Here is a 23,910-nt window from a genome sequence, read left to right on the forward strand (position 1 = left end):
CAAAATTATGGCGTTGCAAACTGAAAAATGGGCACTGAAATAACAGATGTTCGATACTCTGTGAAGAAATATCATCGCGTGGACAATAGTCATCATTCCTTAATTTAAACCTATATAGATAACTTCTCATAGCTCCGTGTCCGGTAAAAATTTGGGTCGTTTCGAAAGTACTTTGGTGATGACGACGGAAGTTTGCCGCATCAGCCAGCGTTGGGAAAAACATTTTAGTGATTTTACCTGTAGAAGAAGCATCTATATTATTTATATTACCAAATGCACAATAAAGGGACAAAAACATAACATAAGCTATACATTTGTGGAGCAGTTGATTCAATATTGGTTTGGGCGAATGAGACAATCTATTTAACTTCTGCCTAGCTTCACTATCCATTTTTTTATAGCCTATTTGAACATTTTCTCGCGAGTCTATTTCTGTTGAAATTTATTTTTTTCAACATTATGAATGTTTGTAGTTACATACGGGTTTGCATTATGTTAATATTTTTCTGTTGAAGTAGGTAGGTGCACTGTAAATTGCATTTTGAAAATGGAGTTTTTTTTTATCGATGGTAAATGATTTTCAATAATTTCTGTACTCAAAAGTGAATGTGTGAAAATTTTATAAATGATGAATAAATTAGATAAATTGGATAAAATCAGTGAAGAAAATTTATTGGTTGAAGTATCCTCAACAAACCCAACATCAAAAGAAAACTACAGAAAAGCAGAACCAAAACCCGATAATGAAAGACAAAATTGGAGAGAAGATGATAACACTGAAATTCCTAAGTAATGAAATAATAATACCTCTTTTAAATTTATTTCAACAGAGAGGGAAAACATTTTTGAGAAGGGAATATAGAAGTCTAGACATTTACATGACGTATGACCTGTCATTGGCTGGTTTAAGTAGCCACTTTACACACTGTGTAACATTCACCATTCTGCCCATGTTTGAACATCCACATTTCCCCAACTCTTTCATCTGTTGACTTTTGTGAAGTAAAAGAGCTGACACCTTTATCGCGTGGGTGAGATTCATCCGGCTGAAGCATTTGGACATACTCGAACATTGTTAATAATACCTCACTGACAAAATGTTTAGTTTTATATCCCCATGTCCGGGCGGATGAGGTATGCCAGTAGCTCAATCACAAATAACTATCGACGTGCTTAAAAACGTGCTAAGCATTTGAGCGATCACAATGAACAATAATGAACATGCTAAAGTTATCGCAGTCATGAGTCAATGCGTGTGTAATCTCTAAGTCAACGCTCGTGTCGGTTTGTTTTTTGTTTTCCTCGTAAATAAATACAGTCCATTGGCGAAAAATCGGCGTTTATTATAAAAAATAATACAATATATTGCATTTGAAAAATAGTAAGGAGTATCTAATACAAAAAAGTGAAAATTAAATTACAATTACTATGGCGACTGCTTTTCTTGATATTTGTCTTGCCAACCACCGGCTAAATGCAATAAATAGCATAAATAAATAAACATAGCAAGTTTGGAATATTTTCCATATTTACGCCGACGAAATTCAAACATGTGATTGCGCAGCAGGATTATACGTCGCGAAACGTAAATATTTTGACATTTAATTTTAGGTGTTCACGGATGTTGCATTGTGATCGCGAATACGATAAACAACCATGATGAGAAATTGTTATCACGTCATTAGCTCGTCGATAGTTATTTGTGATTGAGTTACAGGGGTGCTATTCTGAAACCGCTCTCGCGGTACGAGAAAACAGTTTTTCTCGTGTATTCTATATTATGTAAATACGCGAATAACACGGACGCGAGAGCGTTTTGAATACCACCTGCGAGTGGAGATTAATCCACCTCGGTAGGGTAGCGGTTGACGCTTTCGCCTTCAAATACTTGAGGTCCCGGGCTCGATACCAGAGAAGGTCGATATGAAATATACCTACACAATATATGTATTAAAATTATTTTTTAAAATATATATTTTGATGCTGTCTATTTTTAGGATGACGGAAGATACTAATCTGCCTTGCCGGTTTTGTGAAAGAACATATCTTTTTTGTAAAGTTTACTGGAAGACCATTTTCCTCTTTGCCGTCCCGATTATATTTTCTCCGATCATCATAAACAATTATACACCGGTAATAAATTGATTTAATAAACTCGTGGGGTAATGGTCGGCACATTCGCCTACCCGGCTCAAGGAACCGGGTTCGAATCCTGGCAGGGTGGACATGATATACAGCGGAATCCGCTTATTGCGATCACAAATATAAAAATACACGGCTGAAACATTAAGCAGAATATTAAAAAAATATTCACAAAGATTGCTGGGCCAAAATTCTCGATGATTATCTTTCCTGAAATCGATCGGTGTTCTGATTGAAAATTTGAGAATTTTCTATACTTGCTTTTTTCAAAAAAATATTTTTCAGTTTAACTGCCAGTAGCTCAATCACAAATAACTATCGACGTGCTGATAAGCGACGTGATAACAATTACTCACCATAGTTGTTTATAGTAGTCGCGATCACAATGCAACATCCGTGAACACCTAATATTAAATGTCAAATTATTTACGTTTCGCGACGCATAATCCAGCTGCGCAATCGCATGTTTGAATTTCACCGGTGTAAATATGGAAAATATTCCAAAACTGCTATTTTTATTTATTATTTATTACACTATTTATTGCATTTAGCCGGAGGTTGGCAAGCCAAAAGTCAAGAAAAGCAGTCGCCATAGTAATTGTAATTTAATTTTCACTTTTTTTAATTAGATACTCCTTACTATTTTGCAAATGCAATATGTTATATTATTTTTCATAGTAAACGCCGATTTTCCGCCAGTGAACTGTATTTATTTACGAGGAAAACAAAAAACAAACCGACACGAGCGTCGACTTAGAGATTACACACGCGGTGACTTATGACTGCGATAGCTTAAGCATGTTCATTATTGTTCACTGTGATCGCAAAATGCTTAGCATGTTTAAGAAAGTCGATAGTTATTTGTGATTGAGCCACAGATCTTGAATAATACAACGAAAGTGGAACATTCGTCCTTTATTGTAGGTCTAACACTTAGCTGACAAATACCGGGGACCCTAACAATATATTCAGCATTTTATTTCATTCGTTTTACCGTCCTTTACAAACCGATCGACGACATTATTCGCGATTCTATTATCCAGATTCCGTTGCACATAAAATCTTTCTTTTGTATAGGATTACAACCTAATCTACTTGACGTGTATAATGGCTGTATTTTGGACATTGGCCATTCTCCCTTTGCCCGTCACTAGTTTGATTCCAATAGTCTTCTACCCGACCATGGGAATCCTGGACTCGGACAAAACTGTGACCGCGTATACGAAAGAGGTAATATTCATGTTCTTCGGCAGCCTGATAATCGCCATCGCGATACAAAACTCCCATCTCCCAAAGAGATTGGCTCTGAAAGCTGTTCTACATATTGGATGTTCTCACTACAGGTAAGAATCTTTTATGAAATGTTTGTTATCATTCAATACTTGTTTTTTTTTTTATATTTCAAATTTGATTGATAAACCCTTACGGGTTACATACATTTAACAAAATATTTTTACTTTTAAAATTAATATTCTACTACTACTACCATCACGCCATTTCCCCGTAGGGGTAGGCAGAGAGAATGGACCGCCACACACGTCTATCCTGGCATACAATCCCAGCCTCTTCCACATTCTTACATCTTGTCATACATGCCCTTCGGTTCTGTCTGCTTTTGACATGACCAGACTTAAGATTTTGGTTTATCTGATCATGCCACGTCTTCCTCGGTCGTCCTCGTCTAACGTTGCCGTTCATTTTTGCCATATATACTTGTTTTACCATTCTCTCGTCGTCCATTCGTTCTACGTGACCAGACCATCTCAGAGACGCTTTCCTAATCTTATCAATTATACTTGACTCAGATTTACACTCTCGCCTGATTTCATCATTCGTAACCCTGTCATACATTGATTTCCCACACATTCGTCTGAGAGATCGCATTTCAACCGCGTTCACTCGGCTTTCATCCTTCCTCTGCCAGTTCCATGTTTCGCTTCCATACATAAGTGTTGGGACTAAAACTCCGTTGTGCACTGCCAGTTTAGCTTCGATTGACATATTTTTATTAGAAATTACTGTGCTTAGTGCTCCGTTCATTTTGTTGATGATAATATTTTTAATATCTTTTGTGCAGGTTGTCCGAGTCTTTTGTTTAGTTTTGTCTGGTAGTTTATTGCATAATTTCAGTCCCTGGTTTATTAGTCTCGACTGTCCTTGTCTTTGATATTTTTCTGGTATTCTCTATTGTGTCCATGTTAACTACACTTTTTTTCAAGTTTTAGCTCTTCGTTTACAATTACATCAGTGGTTAATTTATGGATAAATTTTAAGGATTCTAGTTTAAAAAGTTCAAAAAAAAATTTTTATACTGGATAGAATTTTATAGACCTATAGTAATAACTTTAAAAATGTGATATTTCTCTTTTTAAAGCGACAATGATCTCAGTAGACAATTCTTTAAGACGATATCTAAAATTTATAATTTCAGGCATATAATTATAATATACCAGGCTGCTATTCCAAACGCTCTCGCGGGTGTAGAAAAATATTTGTTAACATACAAAATACGCGAGATGAAAGTGTTTTCTATGGCCGCGAGAGGGTTTGCAATAGCAGCGCAGAAAGCGCGTAGAATCATATTTGTATGCATCGCACTGTGTCCAAAAATCTGACATCCCGCCTGCGCGCATGCGCGAAGTGGCCGCGTAACAACCGGGCCGCGAACAATTTTAATAAATTCATAACACAAATATAAGATCAGTTTGTGTATTGTTATGTTATGTTTTACCACAACAAATATTTTACTGACAAACGTAAATAAATAAATTAAATGATCATTTGATAATGAAGTAAATCAATGCCGTTTAATATTTTACTAAGGTTTAGTAATAGAAAGCCGGGTTAAAAAATCGACCACCCTGACAATACTTACAAAACGTCTACCTTGTTTTATTTAACAATCTGACGGACGGTAAAATAATATAATTCTTACATAATATTATTTGTGAATTTGCACTTACACATGAAATGTGATCCCACCATATTCCCTTTTAATCCCAGTAGTATTTTGACGAAACAACACGGCATATTTGAATTTAAACCGGCAGTTGCATAGGTACTTAGCGACGTCTACAGAGTAACTAATCGCCAAAACGTAAAACCAGCTGTGTAGTCGGGCCGGAGCGAACCGGAGCGGCGCTACGGCACTTTTTATCTGAGCGGAGCGGCGCTCTGGCTCTGTCCAGGAACAAATATTACGTTTAAAAAAAATATCTACTTGAGTCTCTTCGAACAATTCAAAATAACAACAAACGTATTTATTGCCGATAACTGGCAAAAGTCTAAACATGTGTTGCCCCCTCCCCCCCCCCTCCCACTTCACTATAGTGGTGCCGGTGCGCTCCGGTACTTTTTTATTTAAGACTACACCCAGGGCCGGTTTTAGCACTACCAGCGCCCTGGACGAGATTTCTACGGCGCCCCCTAATTTCCACCCCTTTAAACCAATACAAAAAAAAGCAAGGTTTATAATGAAATAACCATTTATTAAATAAAAAATACTAATAAAATTGTACTTTTCTAGCCTTTTTATCAACGAACTCTTTAATTTAAATACTTAAGTTTATGTTTTCCGAAATTTCGTTTTCGATTGCAAAGATGCCTAGTTTGTCAATCTAGATTGATATATTGTCGATCGTAGATAAGTTTTTATCAATTTAAGCTTAGAAAAAACTCCTTTCCCCACTAGCAACCGTTACAGGTATAGTTATCAATATTCGCAACACTATCCGTTCATTTGGATATAGTTCTTGTAAGTTACGATCTTTCATAAAATTCAAAACAATGGCAGGATTAACGACAATCTGATCAGGCAAAAATAATTTCAGACTTGTGAGTTCATCACACAACATACAACCATCTACATCGGATTTAGAAATTGGAAATTACCACAGAGTTTGAGAAGGCCTGGTTTTTCCGGAATCTTTTTTATAATGAACGGAAAAGACCAAGATTTCGAGTACTCATTTAGCTTTTCAAATCTTTTATTGAGTAAAATAAAGGTAGTGTCCAAAAGGTTGTAGAAAAATAAAAAAATATTTTTTGGAGAAGTTATAGGCTCATTATGGGCCACTATAACAAGTTTGTCACTAGATTTAGGAAATTTACGAGTAAATTGGACTCGCTCGATGAGCGAGAGGATAAAATGGGGCGCCTGCAGCGCCCCTTTATATCTGGCGCCCTACCCTAACGCCGCTACTGACTACACCACTGCGTAAAACTACTTATTTATGAGTGTTTTAGTCAGCTTCGGTTAGATGCCCGTACGCGGTTTCTGGACTATTATAATTTAATGATTCCAGGTTGATATATAGTCTGTCTCTTGTCACCATGGTTCTCTCCATGTGGATATCCAATTCCGCAGCAACTTCGATGATGCTTCCAATCATCACCGCAGTATTAGAAGTCCTAGAAGAAGTAAGTAAAAAATAAATTATGTAACCAGACTATCTACTGAACCCCAGTTTTTGCTTGTTTCTTTACATCTCCCTTTTACTTTTCACATCTCACTTTAAATCACAGCCAATCAATGACCATCTTGCCGCTACCCTAAAGTATGCCTCCCACGCTGTTTCTTAGCCCCTATGTCTGAGAACAGAGTACATACCTACCCGGCAGGGGCGAACCGTGTATAGAAGCGATTATGCGCAGCTTACCATTATATTTGACTCACCATAATAATGTTTTACTGTAACTTTATTTACAGAAAAACAAATAAAAAATTTCCATTTATTTTAAATCATTTCCACCGTTCATATTTGTATCCTAATATAAATATCAATATTGATAAAGCGCGCCCAGCGCCCGCGGTGAGCCAAGAAACTATCCGATTATTCCAGCTTATTTTTTCATACAAATAAGTATACTATATTTTGAATGTATTAACCCCAGTGCGGGTTTTTTCTCCTAGATTAAACTTGCAAATTACACAAATTATTTGAAGATTCTTGATTTGAAAAACAATATTTCAATTATTATTTTTTAAGGGCTATTTTTCTTTGAGATGGTACTTTTGCCATAAGACCATAATTACTTTCATGCGTCATATTGCAGGACATATGGCGCTCGACGCGGCCGTTTTTAGCACTAATTATTTCTAGAATAATTCGTCCAGTTGACATTTCAATTGAATACCTAATATCGACTGAATTCATAGTGCTATTTTTTTACGAGTTATGTATTAAAGCAATGGATAATATATCTATATACTATAATATATGACGAAGTTACGTCGTTTGAGTAGATTTCGTGGATGAGAATTGTTGTCTTACACAGAACCACAGAAAAATATCAATTTATAGTGTATATATTACTTACATTATATTATGTACCTTTTATGTAGGTACAAATATATGATATTTTTTTATAGCTTACCTGTAAATAAAATCACAATTCGCCACTGCTACCCGGTCATAGGTCTCTTACTGTGGTGAGTAAGAACCTTTTATTTACTTCCCTACCGTACCCCATAAAAGACAATAAACATGTTTTTGAGAGACCCTAATATTTATTGCTTTTTATTCGTGTGCATTTAAAAAAAATTAATAACCCGCCAAGCCTCTTCTTTAGAGGCTTGTCAGCAGGTGGGAAATAGGATATGGAAGGAAGTTATGAAAAATATACCACAACACCCAGAGCATTGAGGAATTCCAGCCCAACCCGGAATTAAATTTTAAAAGTGTTTTCGTGCACACGTGAATATTCAAAAAAAATTGAGCAGGATGAAATATCTCAAAAACGCACGCAAAAATAAATAAAAAATGTTAAAAATAGTATTCATTTTAAAATCGTAAATAATGACGTCACTCCTTATATCGACGTGTAGTATTTCCGGTTTCCGCTTTAAAGCCCCCGTACCTTGTAAGGAACGTTTTGGCCATAGAGAAAAAAGAGTATAATTTGTATAATTTGACATTTCAACCAGATATTATGTCAACTTTCTAGGTTCTTCTAAATCGAAACGTTCGTAAAAACAACCATAACATAGAAATGAGCAAATTACGATCAACTAAATGAAGTAATCAAAGCAATATTCCATAGATTCTTATCATAGATTCTTGTCGTTGTTGAAAGACAACTTACCGCGGTCAGTGAAAGTAAGAACGCCAACCGTTTCATGACGTCACTACTGAAAAGTGACACACTGATTACAGTTATTTGGCGCGGTATTTGTAACTTTAAAAAATCATGTCTTTGTAAATAACGCACTAAAATATATATATATATATTTGCTTAGTCAAATAGTACGCTAATAGAAAAAAAATAAATTAGAAAACAGTGGAATTCCTCATTGAGAAAAAATCTATCTTGGATTTTTTTCTTGCAACTGTCGGGAATCGAACCCACGACGCTAGTTTCACAGTTAGCCGTCTTACCAACTGCACCACGGCGCCTGCCTGTTCGGCATATATTTGTTCGTTGTATCAGGTTGAACCTGATAATGTAATTTTTATAACAATTTCTTCTTATAAGTGGTGTTTTAATTGACTATAACCCCGCTTCAATATCATATTGTTAGTTTTTAATTGACTATAACCCCGCTTGAATATCATATTGTTAGTTTTTAATTGACTATAACCCCGCTTCAATTTCATATTGTTAGTTTTTAATTGACTATAACCCCGCTTCAATGTCATATTGTTAGTTTTTAATTTATTTTTTATTTGCTGATTTCTTGTGACTGTAGTCAGTAGTCAGCAGTGTGACGGTATGGTCGGCTGTCATCACTTCGAGATACTATTTTGTAATGTGTCAGGTAGGTAGGGGGACAATGATAGGTATGGTATTGTCACAAACACCATAAATACTCACAAATATAATAGGTCAATAGGAGGTTCAGTGGTTTTTCTTTTGTTTGTTTTATAAAATTTAAATGTATCGTATTCTCGTCACTATAATTTTGAAACTACTATTTACGTGACATCAAGCAACCACAATTATTAGTAAAACTTGTTCACTAGCTTTTGAGTTTTTATATTTTTTAATGGAATCAATAAACGAAACTCTTTTATTCAATTTTAAGAATGGAATCTGCCAAGTATACCATCCACCTAAAATATTGGATGAGGATTATTCTGCTCCAGTAGACGGAGGGTAAGTTTTGACTTAATCAATCAATTTAATTGTAATCTCACTGGGAGAAGTAGTGGAAACTAGCTGTTATGCTGACGACGCTACAATCATAGCTGAAAACAAAAATGACTTGATCATAAAGTTCGATGAATCCTACTCAAAGTACAACGTGATTATCCCCGTAGCCATATAATTAAGAATAGCCCAGAAACCGCATACACACATCAAACAGAAGGTGACTCAACTACTCATAAATGAGTAGGTTTACGTTTTGCCCCATTAGTTTCTTTGTAGACGTCGCTCAGTACGCAACTCCTGAGTTGAATTGAACGATGCCGTGTTGTGTCCTTTTAAAGTGTAGAAATACTGCTAGGATTTTAAAGAAACAGGATGGCATCACATTTCATGTGTAATTATTAAACGAATGTTTAAGTAGCAAATGAATAACTTAAAAATTGAATTATTTTTCCATCTGTCAGATTGTCGAAGAAACAAAATGGAAATTTCGTTAGTGTTGCCAGGGTAGATTTTTTTTTACCCTAATTTGCTTATTAAATTAAAGAACTAATGAAAATTAGACCTCGGATTAAACAACGCCGTGGGGGACATTTGAACGACATTATCTTTAAAACATAAAATATTATTTAACATGATTTAAAAATATCCGTTTTGTGTCAAATAAAATTTGTTTTATATTTTAAGTTCAAAGTTCATAAATTCAATTACTCCTATAAAATGACCCTTTATTTATCTAATCTGTTGTATCAATCAATGTTTCCGCGTACACAATATAATTTTTGAGAAATTAACAAATTACTTTTTTTTACCTTACATTTGTGTTATGTTTGTTTTTTCCCATCAATCAACATTACCCGGCGACTTAACGTATGCGCGCGGCGAAAGTGTGTCTAAGTGGGGTAATTATTGGACACAGTCCGATGTATTCAAATATGATTCTACGCTCCTTCTGGACTATTCTTAATTCTATGCCCGTAGCAAAAATAAAGTGTATCACACTCTCCGAAAACTCACTAGAGGGCAGAATCTCAGTACGCGACGAGCCAATTGAACAAGTAACCCAGTTCAGATATCTTGGTAGTGAACTGCTCAGCTCTCACGACTTCCCCAGAGAAATAAGGACTCAGATGGATATAGCTGCAGCAATGGCGGGCTGCCTGAGGAATAAAGATATGAGAACAGATAGCAAGGGACGCATTTGTGGCTTGTCCTGTGTGCGACCTATCCTCGCATATGACATTGAAGTGAGGGCAGACGCTTTTAAGACCAAAAGTATGCTACGGACATTAGGAATGAGAACTCTTCTTGCTATTGCTGGAAAGACCGTGTAAGTGTAATACCATAATCCGAGAGGAAGGTGTGGTCAGATGGAGGCGACTCTATACTGGTACCAACGCTGTACATACAGAGACTATAGAGAGTGAAACCCACAAAAGTCCCTTCTTTATTTACAATTTTAACGGACTTAGTTCATTAAAAAAATGGCAAACACAAATCTTTATAATACATAGAGGCATGTTCCGGACACGCGAAGAACGTTAAAATGGACAAATGAAAGTGATGTAAATGATATATGTAAATGTGTGAATTAATAAACGTAGCTAGGAACCCGGTATTTGTGTGACTGGGCGCTAGGCTCCCAATAAAGATAAATGATTCGCTTTCGAGCCTGGCCTCAGTAATACCGGGGGAATAAGCCAGGGATTAATCTTTATGTATGTATTTATGTATTTCATGTTTGTAAGGCCCTGAAAAGGGCCTATATTGTATTGCCTATATTGTGTATTGTATTTTCATGTTGCGCGCGTCGCGGCTGCCGACGAAATGGCCCGTACGGGCATTGAGCGCCCGTATATACGCCACCTGCGGCCGGCGGCATGTAGCGAGTGGCGGGGGAGAACTACCCCCACCACTCCGAGGCAGCCGGCGCGGGTGGGATGGCTGACTCACGGAGCCCGATGCGCACCGCTTTATAAGGCGATTATTTTGTAGGAATAAATTAGTTGAGTTCCTAACTCTGAACCTTGCACACGTGTTTTATTCCGTTCTCCGCCCTGTTCGCCCTCCTGCACTTCGCTCTTCGCTCCGCTCTGCCTGCTGACTGCCTTCGCCTCTCTGCACCACTTGGACCGGGTGGAAAGTCCTTTTCAGGGCTATTGAGGTTGACTTGCGGTCGGCGCAGCTGTGCTCCTACCTTCCGACTTTGTCTTTGACTCTGTCTGGGAGGGCGGCTTCCCACTTACGCCGGGAAGCTTGACTGCGGCAGACGCGGGTGATGAACCGGCGAATATTTCGTGGTAACGCGTACGTTACAGAGGCACAATTGTAATTTTCCTAATTTTTCCAGAAAACTGCCCACTGACATAACAATATGCTACTTCTTGATGATCGCCTATTCCTCATCTATAGGTAAGTAATTGTATTTTAAAAGTGATTGGTGATTTGCCTACATTTTCATACCATTAAACATTTCATAACAACATGGCGCAAGACAGGTACATAACTTCCACCATTTTGTAGGCACTCATCATAACGTGGCACAAGCTTTTTTATTATATGAAGAGAATATAAAAGACCTTTTATAAAATAGGGGTTGCCGCGATGTCAACCAAGTAACAGCATGTTGCCACCAATGCTCTATTTAAAAAATCCAGTTTTTCATGAACAATTTCATGAACAGGTGATTTTGAAATTTGGGGGAATTCCATTGAGAGAGCAAAAATCGTAAACTTTCAGTTTTCTTTATTTTTTTCTTCAACTGCACAAACCAGTTCGTCACTAATCAAAACCCACTTCCTTCGCCGTCGTCATCATCGCGACCTTCATTGAACTGTCTCGCCCATCTCTTACCATTGAATTACTTATCTCATATTTTCCGCACTCTAGATTTCGTAGGCTAGATTAAATTTGGCATTTCAAACAAGAACCACGAAGCGTACACAACAGTTAGCAAACTCATATTGGCGTCAACTCCTTCTCAACGGGTCAGGGTAAGTACCACGCTTGCGCGAAACTGTGATTGCAAGCGATATAAATTGAACTTAGCTTCTGGATATACCTCTTGTAATAAACTTACGAATGAACGTTAGTTGTATAATAACTTTATGAATGTGATAGTTAATATACGAGGGAAAATTCAAAAGTAATCTACCTAGGTGTGAAGAAACAGACTTATGAATTTTTTATTGATTTTCTATGTAATCTCCTCCTAGAGCCATACATTTACTCCACTTCGCAGGGAGCGCGTTAATACCGTCGGAAAAAATTGCAACTCTCGGTCTTGAAAAAACGTCGAAACTGCGCACTTGACTTCATCATCCCCTGAAAATCTCCATCCCCTTAGGTCTTTTTTCAAGTATCGAAAGATATAAAAATCACAGGGGGCCAGGTCTGGACTGTAGAGGAGATGATTTAATTCTATAAACCCCAATTCAGTCACAGCAGCCCGAGCAATGCGGGACTTGTGTACGGGGGCATTGTCATGAACAAGGAGCTCCCCGCGACTTGACTTCCCTCGTCGCTTCTCCAGTATTGGCGCCTTCAGTTTTTTCAATACACCAGCGTAGTAGGCTCCTGTGATTGTCTCCTTATGGGGAAGGTAAACAATCAATACCAAACCTTCATTATCCTAGAATATGGTCGTCATAATCTTCTCGGCGGACGGTTGAGTCGTAAATTTTTTTGGGCGGTGGAGAACTCTTATGTTTCCACTGCATTGGCTCTTGTTTTGTTTACGAATCCCAATGGCGAATCCAGGTTTTATCACCCGTCACTATTTGAGACAAAAAAAAATCGCCGCCTTACTTAAATATGTCGAAATTTTCTTTTGAAAACTGAACCCTTCGTTCCTTCTGGGAAGGTGTCAGCATTCTTGGAACCCACCTCGCGTTGACCCTAGTCATCCCTAAATTTTCCTGTAAGATTCTTAGAACTAATGATTCTGAAACCCCACATTCATGAGCTAATAAAGAAGCTTTTGAGCGTCGGTAGCACAATTTTTTCTATTTTTTCCACTATTTCGGGCGATGTTGCTTCAACCGGCCTTCCACTGCGCGGGTCATCTTCAATGGACTCACGACCCCACTTAAACTGCTTAGCCCAATATTTTACTGTGTAATAAGAAGGCAAAGAGTCACCGTATGATGCTCATTTATTTGCTTTGGTCAATTCCCTTCCTTTACTAAAAATTCGATGGCGGCACGATGATTTAAACTCGTTTTATCCATTTTTATCGCACCTTGATGCACTCAGCGACCAAATATTCCCAGAGCTTACGCGCGACTCAACTAAAATGAAGTGGCCTGACATGACAAGACATGTCACAGCTTGCAACAACCTGCTCAACCCCGTACTACGTATCTATTATGATAGATACGTAGTACGGGGTTATGGCTAGGTAGATTACTTTTGAAGGTCCCCTCGTAAAATTGTGCACAAAATAACACTGGGAAACATACCAGACGACGACATAATATTAGTCGAAAATGCTGACATACATAAATATAACACCAGACAACAAAAACACTATCATATTGAAAAAGCAAAGACAAACACAGGACAGTCAAAAATACTACATAATGGACTTAAACACTACAACGACCTACCTTACTACTTGAAAACTTTTAATGGAGACAAATTTAAAATCAATCTGAAAAAGCACATGATGACTGAACTAACTAGACTAGACGAGACATAAAATGACTAGACAATATTAAATTTCTAATGTAACCCTAACGGGTTTTTTAAAATTGTAAATAAATAAAAAAAAAAAAAAAAAAACAATGTTAGAGAAGATGAATCATTGTAAAATGATGCGTGTAATTCTAGGTGGAATGGGTACATTGGTTGGCACACCAACCAACATGGTTTTCAAGGGAATTTTTGAAGGGTGAGTAATTGAACCGTTTTTAGAAAAACAGGTAAACGTTGTTTTGCGCCGGATAGATTTACGCCGGTTGGTGCCGGCGCCGCGATTCTAATAGCAGACACACTTTTACACATTGTTTTATTATATTACCGTGTACGCGAGCAGCCTATTGTGCGTGTGAAATTGTTTTCGAGATAGTTTTCGTTTTGTTTTTAAGAAAAATAAAAAGGTGTGATAATATTTTATTATTTTTAAAATTAAAAGAACTTTCGAATACTTGTAGTTAATGCTATGATTCTGCAAGAAAGGAAGCAACAATCAAATCAAATTTAACTCAGTTCCGACGAACTGGTGAGTTAGTATTTACTATAAAAAAAACATTATTTATACCAAGAGATTATTATTTATTTTGAATATATATAGGATATGTATTAAATAAACTTGTTACATTGTTTTTAGAATTTTGACACGGAACCTAACCTTATATCTTCCATTGTTTTCAGTTTTCAACATGTTGGATAACTTTACTTTAAAGTTTAGTTTACCGGTATAAAAAATAAAAAAATAAATAAAAAATAATAATATTATAAACATAATATAATGTATGTATTATGTCTTAATAGTGTATTATGTTAAATATGTAACTTTATTTTTAAATTTTAAAAATATATTTTTTTTAATTTTTATATTTGAAAAAATGTTAATTATGTTTAATGTGTAACTTTTTCTTATCATATAGTATGTATAATGTAAAAGCCCCATGGGCGTCAAAGAAAAGAAAAATAAAAAATAAAATAAAAAATAAAAATTATATTTGTGTTCATTTTACGCCGGTGTCTCTCGGAACGGAACCCCGGCGTAAAATGACGTTTACCTGTACTTATGTTCTTTTGATACGGTACTCAAATATTTCTATTTCTTTAATAATATGAATAGTTATAATCAAGGTTTATTTTTGTTTCTAGACGTTTTCCAAATGCGCCGATAATGCATTTCGCCATGTTTATGGCTTACTGTATACCCGCCATGATTCTAATACACCTGTGTACCTACATGGGACTTATATTTATTTTCTTAGGGTGGCTAAGGTAGGCTCAAAAATTTTCACATCTTTTTTTAATAGTAAAATTTGGTTTCTTACGATCTACCTAAATGATTTTATGCGGGCTTCGATACAATGTAACCGGTTAACGCAGCGGGCAGAAGTTGGGCTTGTAACATAGGTTATTATTTTTAAACAGTTTCTAGGCTCTATCTCTCTATTATCATTGAGGCCATACCTGTAAGCTAACATTCATCTTTATTGAGGGTCCAGCACTCAGCTAACAGATACCGGGGTTTCTAGCTAATTTTTCACGAAGTCTGCGCGTCCGATGTTTTACTTTCATTTGATTAATTATTGTGTTCACTTTTTTATGACCACCTGTTTATTTTATAATTAATTATTTTTGATAGACCATCAAGCTCGGCAGCCAAAAGTGCAGCATTAGATGAAGATGGAGAATTCCTAATAAAATCTGTTATACAAGGCCAGTACAAATCTCTCGGGCCAATGACTTTCAATGAAAAGGTATAAATTAATGCTATGCTATTACTTATTTAATTAGATTAAATTGATAAGACAGGAAGGAATTGCGTTGCATACCTAAAACTTCAAAAATACCAAAATCTGATTATCCTTTTGAGAAATCAAAATTGTGTTTTTTGGGTTAATGGCTTTTGCCTGAAATGTGACAATAATGTTCCACTATTTCAATGCAACGTGCCAGTTTCCTTCTTCTTGAAAAATTTGTTGTTTAACCTGAGCTCGGAACTAGCAGGTTTGGAAACATTGCAAGTGCGCGAGGCAAAATAAAGGGGCTAATTGACATACAGTACCTACCCGTCTGAATTAATTAACTACAATAGTTAGTGATTGTTTTCCATTCCAGTGTGCAACAATAGCATTTTCTTCGTCTGCAATATTGCTTTTCACCAAAAGTCCCGGATTCTTCACCGGCTGGGAGTATTTTACAAGAGAACCAGGGTATGTGTTGTTTATTCAACTATAGTGAAGCCTCTATCTACCGTTTTTAAAGGGGAAAATAATTATTACGGGAATAAGCGGTCAATGCACAAGGAGATAAGGTCGGGTAAAGATACCGCCCTCCCAATCCACATTACCATTGGCAGGTCAAACTCTAAAAAGGATACAAGTCAGTTCAGATTAAATGAACGCAGTTAAATATAAAAATCAAATTAAAAAGTCAGCATTCAGCAGAAACAGAATCAAAATAAAAAAAAAGTGTGGTTTGTGCTCAGAGTAATAACGCGTCAACCTATAGAGAAGCCCTATCACTATGTTTCCATAGAATGGAAGCGATGTTGGCTAGCAACAAATTGGCGGCCATTTTGTTTTGTTTGACAACATACGCATAACGGTTATAACGGATGCTTTTGTCGCTGTGCTTGGCTTTGTTTGTAAATAACTTGGATATTTACGTTAAAGTAAATAAAAATTGACTATGGTGAATTGCAGTATGTTTGGTTGCAACAGTAGGAGCGTCGAAGGTGTTAAAGGAGACAGTTTTCCCAGGTAATTGATTTCGAATATTTTCCCATGATTTACATTGATTTTTGGCGTTTATTGTGCCGACATGTGTATTATGTTGCTTAAAAATTTTCCTTATATCAACATATTTACTTCAGATACTATTTTTTCTCAATTTAGGGGATAAATTTGTGAATTAAAATATGTTTACTGTTGATAATGACAGTTGATTACGGGCAATATGTCGGGGCCGCACTAGGCATCCATTTAAAGTTTGAGTTTTTATCGAGTAAAGGTCGATTAAAATTTTACTCAAAAATAGCACGTTAACCTTGAAATCGCATCTAAAATGACGTGTCCAAATTTCAGGCCGCTACGACTCGCTGTTTCGGAGATGTGACGGACAAACAAACAAACTCAACACAGGACTTTGGTTCCATGGAGTTGGGATTTGTCTCAATAAATGTAACATAAGTATATTGTGAATAAAATGAATAAAAAAAATTAAAAAACACATATTTTCAGTTTTATAAAATAAATATAGGCGAATAATAGAAAAATAAATTGGATTAACCTTGCAATAATGTAGGTACATATTTAAAAGTATTTACAATGCAAATTAATATCCATTTGGCACTTCTCGACCAGAGTACGGCCCATTGTTTTGCTGCGAACTGTAGCTAACTTAACACCCAATAGTCATAGAATGGTTTTCTTACGTTTTGGCTCCTCTATAGCTTGGCGCATTATTACTCTGAGGGTTTGTGTGAAATTAATTCGGAGTTAGAATAAATAAGCGACACATCCGGGAAAACAATTATTCAAGGAACAATAGAAAGAAGTTTCACTGTATAATACACATTTAACTATTTTCAATGTAAATATTATTTACCATTAAACTACAGCTTACCATTTAAATGTATTTTTTTGTTTATATTTTAGATATGTTCGTGACTCATTCAGTGCATTATTGATTATAGTAATTATATTTCTTTTGCCGTCTAATTTGAAATGTTTATCATTTTTCAACGTGAATAAAGGTAAAACATCATAAATATTCTACTTTTTGTCTGTATAAGTTATCTCAGATTTATCAAACTGTTTTTTTTAATGGCAGCCTTATTCTATCCCTTTTTCTTGAATACTTGTGATTTTTTTATTTAACACAATCTTATTGATGAAGTTTTTGGGCATTTGACATTTAAATTTAAAAACAAGCATATTATAAATCAGTCTCTTTTTTATTGCTGTCCAATTTAATTCTTCTCGCATTTTTTTCTATTTTATTACATCTACCATAGAATTAAGAACAGTCCAGAAACCGCGTCAAACAGAAGGCGACTGAACTGAGTAAGAGTTTAAAGGAGTAGTTTTACATTCTGACCCATTAGTTTCTTTGTAGACGTCGCTACTGAGCTTTTGACTGAACTTCTTTAGTGATAAGTGACAGTAGTGAATTTTAGTGTTAAGGTACTTTGTGAATGTTTATACTGTAAGTCTTAGAAATAATCTATTTAAGTCATTTATATCAATTCATTATAGGTCTTGTGTAAAATTAAGTATTTAAGTAGTAGTAGAGATGAGGGGTAGCGTAATTAATATTAAGTAGGCAGGTAGAACGGGAGGATGCCTTTGACAAACTTCGATGAGGCTCGCAACCCGTCAGGTCACTCCTTCCGTGGGGGCGCACAGAGGAGGAAAACGCAAGAATGCAGAATTGCGACATGGAATATAAGGGGACGCATGGGTGAAAAAATGAACGAATTGTGTGATGTGATGAGGAATAAATGTTTAGATATATTATGTATAACGGAAAGTTGGAAAAAAGGAAGCGGTTCGATGGAACACGGTGACGCCCTGGTTCTTTGGTCAGGTGTCCCAGATACAGACAGAGCCTGCCAGGGTGTTGCCGCGTTTCTATCGCCCAGAATGATAGAGTGTATGAAAGAGTATGTCCTTATAAGTTCTAGACTTATGTTTGTCAGATTCAAGATTGGATTGACGAGTATTATTTTAATAATAGGATATGCTCCTGTGAATTCCGACTGCGAATCTGAGAAGGATAAGTTTTGGACAAGTGTGATGAATGTAATGAATGGAAAAAAAGATAATGAGAGAGTAATACTTGCGGGAGATTTGAATGGGTGGGTGGGAACTCGAAGAGACGGGATGGAGTCAGCCCTAGGCATGTTCGGGGATGGAAAACAGAATGATAATGGAAGAAGACTGCTAGAAGTATGCCTGGAATGGAATCTTTTTGTGTCAAATACGTTCTTTGATCATAAGGAAATCCACCAGTATACGTGGGAGAGAGGCAATGAAAGATCTATTATCGACTATGTAGTCATTGACTCTAGATTGAGGCCTGTAACAGTTGATACGCGGGTGTATAGAGGAGCCGAAATGGAAACAGATCACTTCTTGGTGGTATCAAGGGTAATCTTGTTTCAAGGATGGCGGTCCAAGACCCGCAAAATGCAGGCGCCTTCTAGAGTCAAAGTTGAAAAACTCCAAAATGATTGCATAAAAGATAAATTTGAAAGGGCCGTAAATCTTAAACTGATCGATGAATGTGTGGAAAATATGAGTATTGATGCAATGTGGGAATGTTTGAAAAATGGTATGTGTGAATCTGCTATGGAAATATGCGGTATAACGAAACAAGGAAGAAAGAAAGGTGATGCTTGGTGGGACGATGGAATAAAAAAACTAGTGCAAGAAAAGAAGGAAGCATGGTTAAATCTGCTGACAGTGAATAAAGCGATTGGTAATAGGTATGCAGAATTAAAAAGCATATATAATGAATGTAAGAAGAGAGTGAAACAAGGTGTGTGTGAACGAAAAAAATTGTTGAAAAAAAAAGAGGGAATCAAAATGACCGAGAACTTCCAAGAAAATATAAAGATATTCTGGAAAGCGGTGAAAAATTCCCGAAACAGTAATGAAAGTGGATGTATGACAGCTATAAAAGGAAAAGATGGGAAAATGGTGACAAATGATAGTGGAATAAAAACAAGATGGAAGGAATACTTTGAGGAGGTGTATGAAACACATACAGGAAATATAAGCACTGCAGCACCTCCTCAGGTAAGTTTAAATGCATATGATGGTACGACAGAGATAAGAATGGAAGAAATAAGAATTGCTGCCAAATATATGAAGAATGGAAAAGCGCAAGGTTTTGATAATGTTGCTACAGAATTTATAAAGGCGGGCGGTGAAATAATTTTTGTATGGCTGCACAAACTTTTCAACCGATGTTTAGAGGAGGAATACACTCCTCCAGACTGGAGAAGGGCTGTTGTTATGCCTCTATACAAGGGAAAAGGTTCAAGAGTAGAATGCGGAAATTATAGAGCAATCAGCCTTTTGAGCAATGTTGGCAAAATGTATGGAAGAATACTGATTGATAGAGTAAGAAAAGTTACAAAGGATAGAGTGTGGGATATTCAGAGCGGTTTTATGAATGGAAGAGGATGTATGGATCAAATATTTGCTTTACGAAACATGACAGAAAAATTTCTTGCTAAAAACCAAAAGCTTTTCTGCGCATTTGTCGATCTGCAAAAAGCGTTTGATAGAGTTGACAGAGAAAAATTATGGAAGGTGTTATCGGAGTACGGAGTAAGCGGAAATCTAACACGTGCTATTGCTTCTCTGTATAAAGACAGCACAGCATGTGTTAGGGTAAATGGATCATACACATCGTGGTTTGACATTCATAAAGGAGTGAAGCAGGGATGTGTTATGTCACCATGGCTGTTCAACGTGTATATCGATAACTGCATGAAAGAACTGAAAGGCTTAAGAATGGGAGCAAAAATGGGTGATTTAAAAGTCAATTGTCTTTTGTATGCTGACGATGCTGTACTCCTTGCTAACAACAAAGAGGAACTGCAATTCTTGGTAACAAAGGTCTACGATGTATGCAAGAGAAGCGATTTGTTGATGAATGTCGATAAATCGAATGTGATGGTTTTTGAAAGAAATGAAAGTATGACTAAATGTGAAATCACTGTGAATGGAGTTATACTAAAACAAGTAGAGGAATTTGTGTATCTGGGAAGTATGTTCACTAGGGATGGAATGACTGAGAAAGATATTGAAAGGAGGGTGAGTGCCGGGAACAGAGTGAACGGTGCACTTAAATCGACCTTGGCAAATAAATGGTTGTCACAAGAGGCAAAATTGGCAGTTCACAACGGAGTACTGGTCCCATCCCTGATGTATGGGAGCGAAGTATGGACTTGGAAAAACAGGGATGAAAGTAAGCTGAATGCTGTCGAAATGCGATCTCTCAGGCGAATGTGTGGTAAAACTATGTACGATAGATGCACAAATGTTGAGATCCGTACATTATGTAAGGCTGAGACAAGCATTATCGACAAAATCAAGAAAGGAGCTCTGCGCTGGTTTGGACATGTAGAACGAATGGACAGCGAGAGAACGGCTAAGAATATTTACAATGCGAATGTTGATGGATGCAGAAATAGAGGAAGACCGAGAAAGACATGGCATGACCAAATCCAACAAATACTTAAAGATGGACATGTCAAAAGTCGGAATAATCGGCGCGCGTGCATGAGAAGATGTATGAATGTAGAGGAAGCGAGATCTGTATGCAAAGATAGAGTGTTGTGGCGTTCTATCCTCTCTGCCTACCCTTACGGGGAAACGGCGTGATGGTTTGTTTGTTTGTTTGTTTGCTACTGAGCGACGTCTACAACTGCGTACTGACGCAACTCCCGATTTAAATTCAACTATACCGTGTTGTGTTGTTTTAAAGTGTAGAAATACTGCTGAAATTTTAAAGAAACAGTATGGGATCACATTTCTTGTGCAAGTAGCAAATGCATTACTAAAAATCTGAATTATTTTTCCATCTGTCAGATTGTCAAAGAAAACAAAATGGACATTCTGTTAGTGTTGCTAGGGTAGTCAATTTTTTTACGCTACTTTGCTCATCTAATGAGAGAACTAACGAAAATTTGACATCTCAGATTAAATAACGCCGTGGTGGACATTTGACCGACTAAAATTTGTTTTATTTTCATGTTCAAAGTTCATTAATTAAATAACTCTTATAAAATGACCCTTTACTTATCTACTCTGTTGTGTCAATCAATGTTTCCGCGTGTAGAATAAAATTTTAGAGAAATTAACAAATAGCATTTTTTAAAATTTCATTATCTTACATTTGTGTTATGATATATTTCGCGATCTGGCAACATTACGCGGCGACTTCGCGCACGCGCGCGGCAAAAGTGGGGTTTTTTGGACATAGTCCGATGTATTCAAATATGATTCTACGCTCTTTCTGGACTATTCCTAATCCTATGACATCTACCCTTTTTTTTCGGCCAATGAGACTTGTTTTATTTTTAACAGGTTTATCAGAATTTCCTACCTCACCCACGAGCGGAATGCTAACTTGGGATTTAATCAAACAGAAAGTGTTCTGGGAACTTCTATTCTTATTGGGTATTGACAATGCTTTTCTTACTAAAATGTGTACAACTGCAACTCTTTCAACTTGGAAAAAGTTCAGTAGAAGTTTTTACGCTACATACAGTTCAAAAAGGGTACACCTGTAGATGAAATTTGCTACCAAACTTTGATGTCTATGTTGAGGTTACCATCGCTCTCCGCCAGAAGGACATTTGCTGACCTCACTCTAATGCACAAAGTGATATGCACCATTCACATTATTACTATATATTACACTGGCGACGTTTACCACAGAGGGGGAATACAAACTCTGTTGGCTTATGTATAAGTCACTGCACAACTCTGCTCCAGAATATCTAAGGGAACTTTTCATTCCTGATGAACTAGCTGATAGACGTCTTACGCTACATCAACGTCGAAAGGAAAAGTTATACCTCTACGCAAACAGCGCACTAAATTTGGCAAATGCACATTTGCAGTCGCAGGCCCTACGGCAAGAAATGCTCTCCCAGCAGAGGTGCGAAACTGTGAGAGTGAAGTGATGTTTTGGAAGAAACTTAAAACCCACTTGTTCTCTGAATCATTTGAATAAATTCTTAGCATGTGGTGACAAAGTCCATTATTTTTCTGAAATTAAAAAGTTGAAATTAAATTTTTATTTAAATTTATTTAACATAGGGGGAAAACATTTCTGAGAAGGGAACATGGAAGTCTAGGCATTTACAGGGCTTATGACCTGTCATTGGCTGGTTTAAGTGGCCACTTTACACACTGTGTAGCATTCACCATTCTGCCCATGTTTGAACATCCACATTTCCTCAACTCTTCCATCTGTTGACTTTTGTGAAGTGCTTCCATATTCCCTTCTCAGAAATGTTTTCCCTCTCTGTTGAAATAAATTTAAATATGAACAACTCCCTAGGGAGGAAATCCAGCCAGTCTGCAAGCATTTGGACATAATCAAACATTGTTAAATTTATATCTTTATATAATCAACATATTACAACACAGATGAAGAACATTTAAGATAAGGTAATATAGAAGTCTAGGCATCTACAGGGCTTATAACCTGTCAATGGCTGGTTTAAGTGGCCACTTTACACACTGTAACATTCACCATTCTGCCCATATTTGAACATCTATATTCCTTAATTTCTTTCATCTGTTGATGTTTGTGAAGTTAAAGAGCTGAAACCTTTATTTATGCAGGTGAGATTCATTTAATTGAATTATTTCACCTACATACTAGTTATATATTACCTTCTCTTAAATGTTCTTCATCTCTGTTGTAATATGTTAATCTAAACAGCTCCCCAGGGAGTTGAATCCAGTCCTTGTCTACAAAAATTTGGACGAATTCAAAATATTGTTTATATAATCACTTTGTAAAGCGCCCTTGAGGTATTATATTACGAAAATGGCGCTATATAAGTTATCCATTATTATTATTAATAGATTGCCCAAAATTACTGTCCCAAACTTTCATGTGCCCACAAGGACCACCAGACCCCGACACATGTTCCAGTGCGAGTACAATAGGACAAACTTCGCCCACCATTCTCCCCTCCCCACACAAACAGCTTATAATTGTGCTGAGCTGATGGACTTGCTCCACACCACTCCTGCTGCTATCAAACTAGCTATCCATCGAATGGCCATCCTCTCAATTCTCCCCTATTCAATGTTTCTCCATTCCTCTCTACTTTATTTGTTTTTTAGAATGAATTGCACGTTAAGTGTAATGGTTGTGAGTTAGTTTTTGTTATTTTCTATGTACTTTTAACAGTATAAGATAAGAGCCCTCTGGGCGTTTATTAAATAAATAAATAAA

The 23,910-nt window shown here is 36.6% G+C and overlaps 1 protein-coding gene across 1 annotated transcript in view; it reads left to right on the forward strand.

Moving 5' to 3' along the window:
- The first annotated feature begins 602 nt into the window (after nt 1–602).
- Nucleotides 603–23,910, forward strand: part of LOC148277270 (protein I'm not dead yet-like) — a 28,292-nt gene continuing 4,984 nt past the window's right edge. Inside the window, exons 1-12 of the mRNA XM_088233119.1 lie at nt 603–789; nt 1,998–2,133; nt 3,220–3,485; nt 6,447–6,561; nt 9,167–9,237; nt 11,582–11,643; nt 14,062–14,122; nt 15,067–15,189; nt 15,557–15,671; nt 16,033–16,127; nt 17,574–17,671; nt 22,020–22,112. Of these exons, the coding sequence (XP_088089245.1) occupies nt 626–789; nt 1,998–2,133; nt 3,220–3,485; nt 6,447–6,561; nt 9,167–9,237; nt 11,582–11,643; nt 14,062–14,122; nt 15,067–15,189; nt 15,557–15,671; nt 16,033–16,127; nt 17,574–17,671; nt 22,020–22,112 (1,399 nt within the window). The 5' untranslated portion in view covers nt 603–625. The remainder of the gene's footprint in view (nt 790–1,997; nt 2,134–3,219; nt 3,486–6,446; nt 6,562–9,166; nt 9,238–11,581; nt 11,644–14,061; nt 14,123–15,066; nt 15,190–15,556; nt 15,672–16,032; nt 16,128–17,573; nt 17,672–22,019; nt 22,113–23,910) is intronic.

The sequence above is a fragment of the Micrasema longulum genome, unplaced genomic scaffold, assembly GCF_059751315.1.
Source record: "Micrasema longulum isolate JH-2025_06_02 unplaced genomic scaffold, ASM5975131v1 h1tg001057l, whole genome shotgun sequence".
In the NCBI taxonomy this organism is placed as follows: Eukaryota; Metazoa; Arthropoda; class Insecta; order Trichoptera; family Brachycentridae; genus Micrasema; species Micrasema longulum.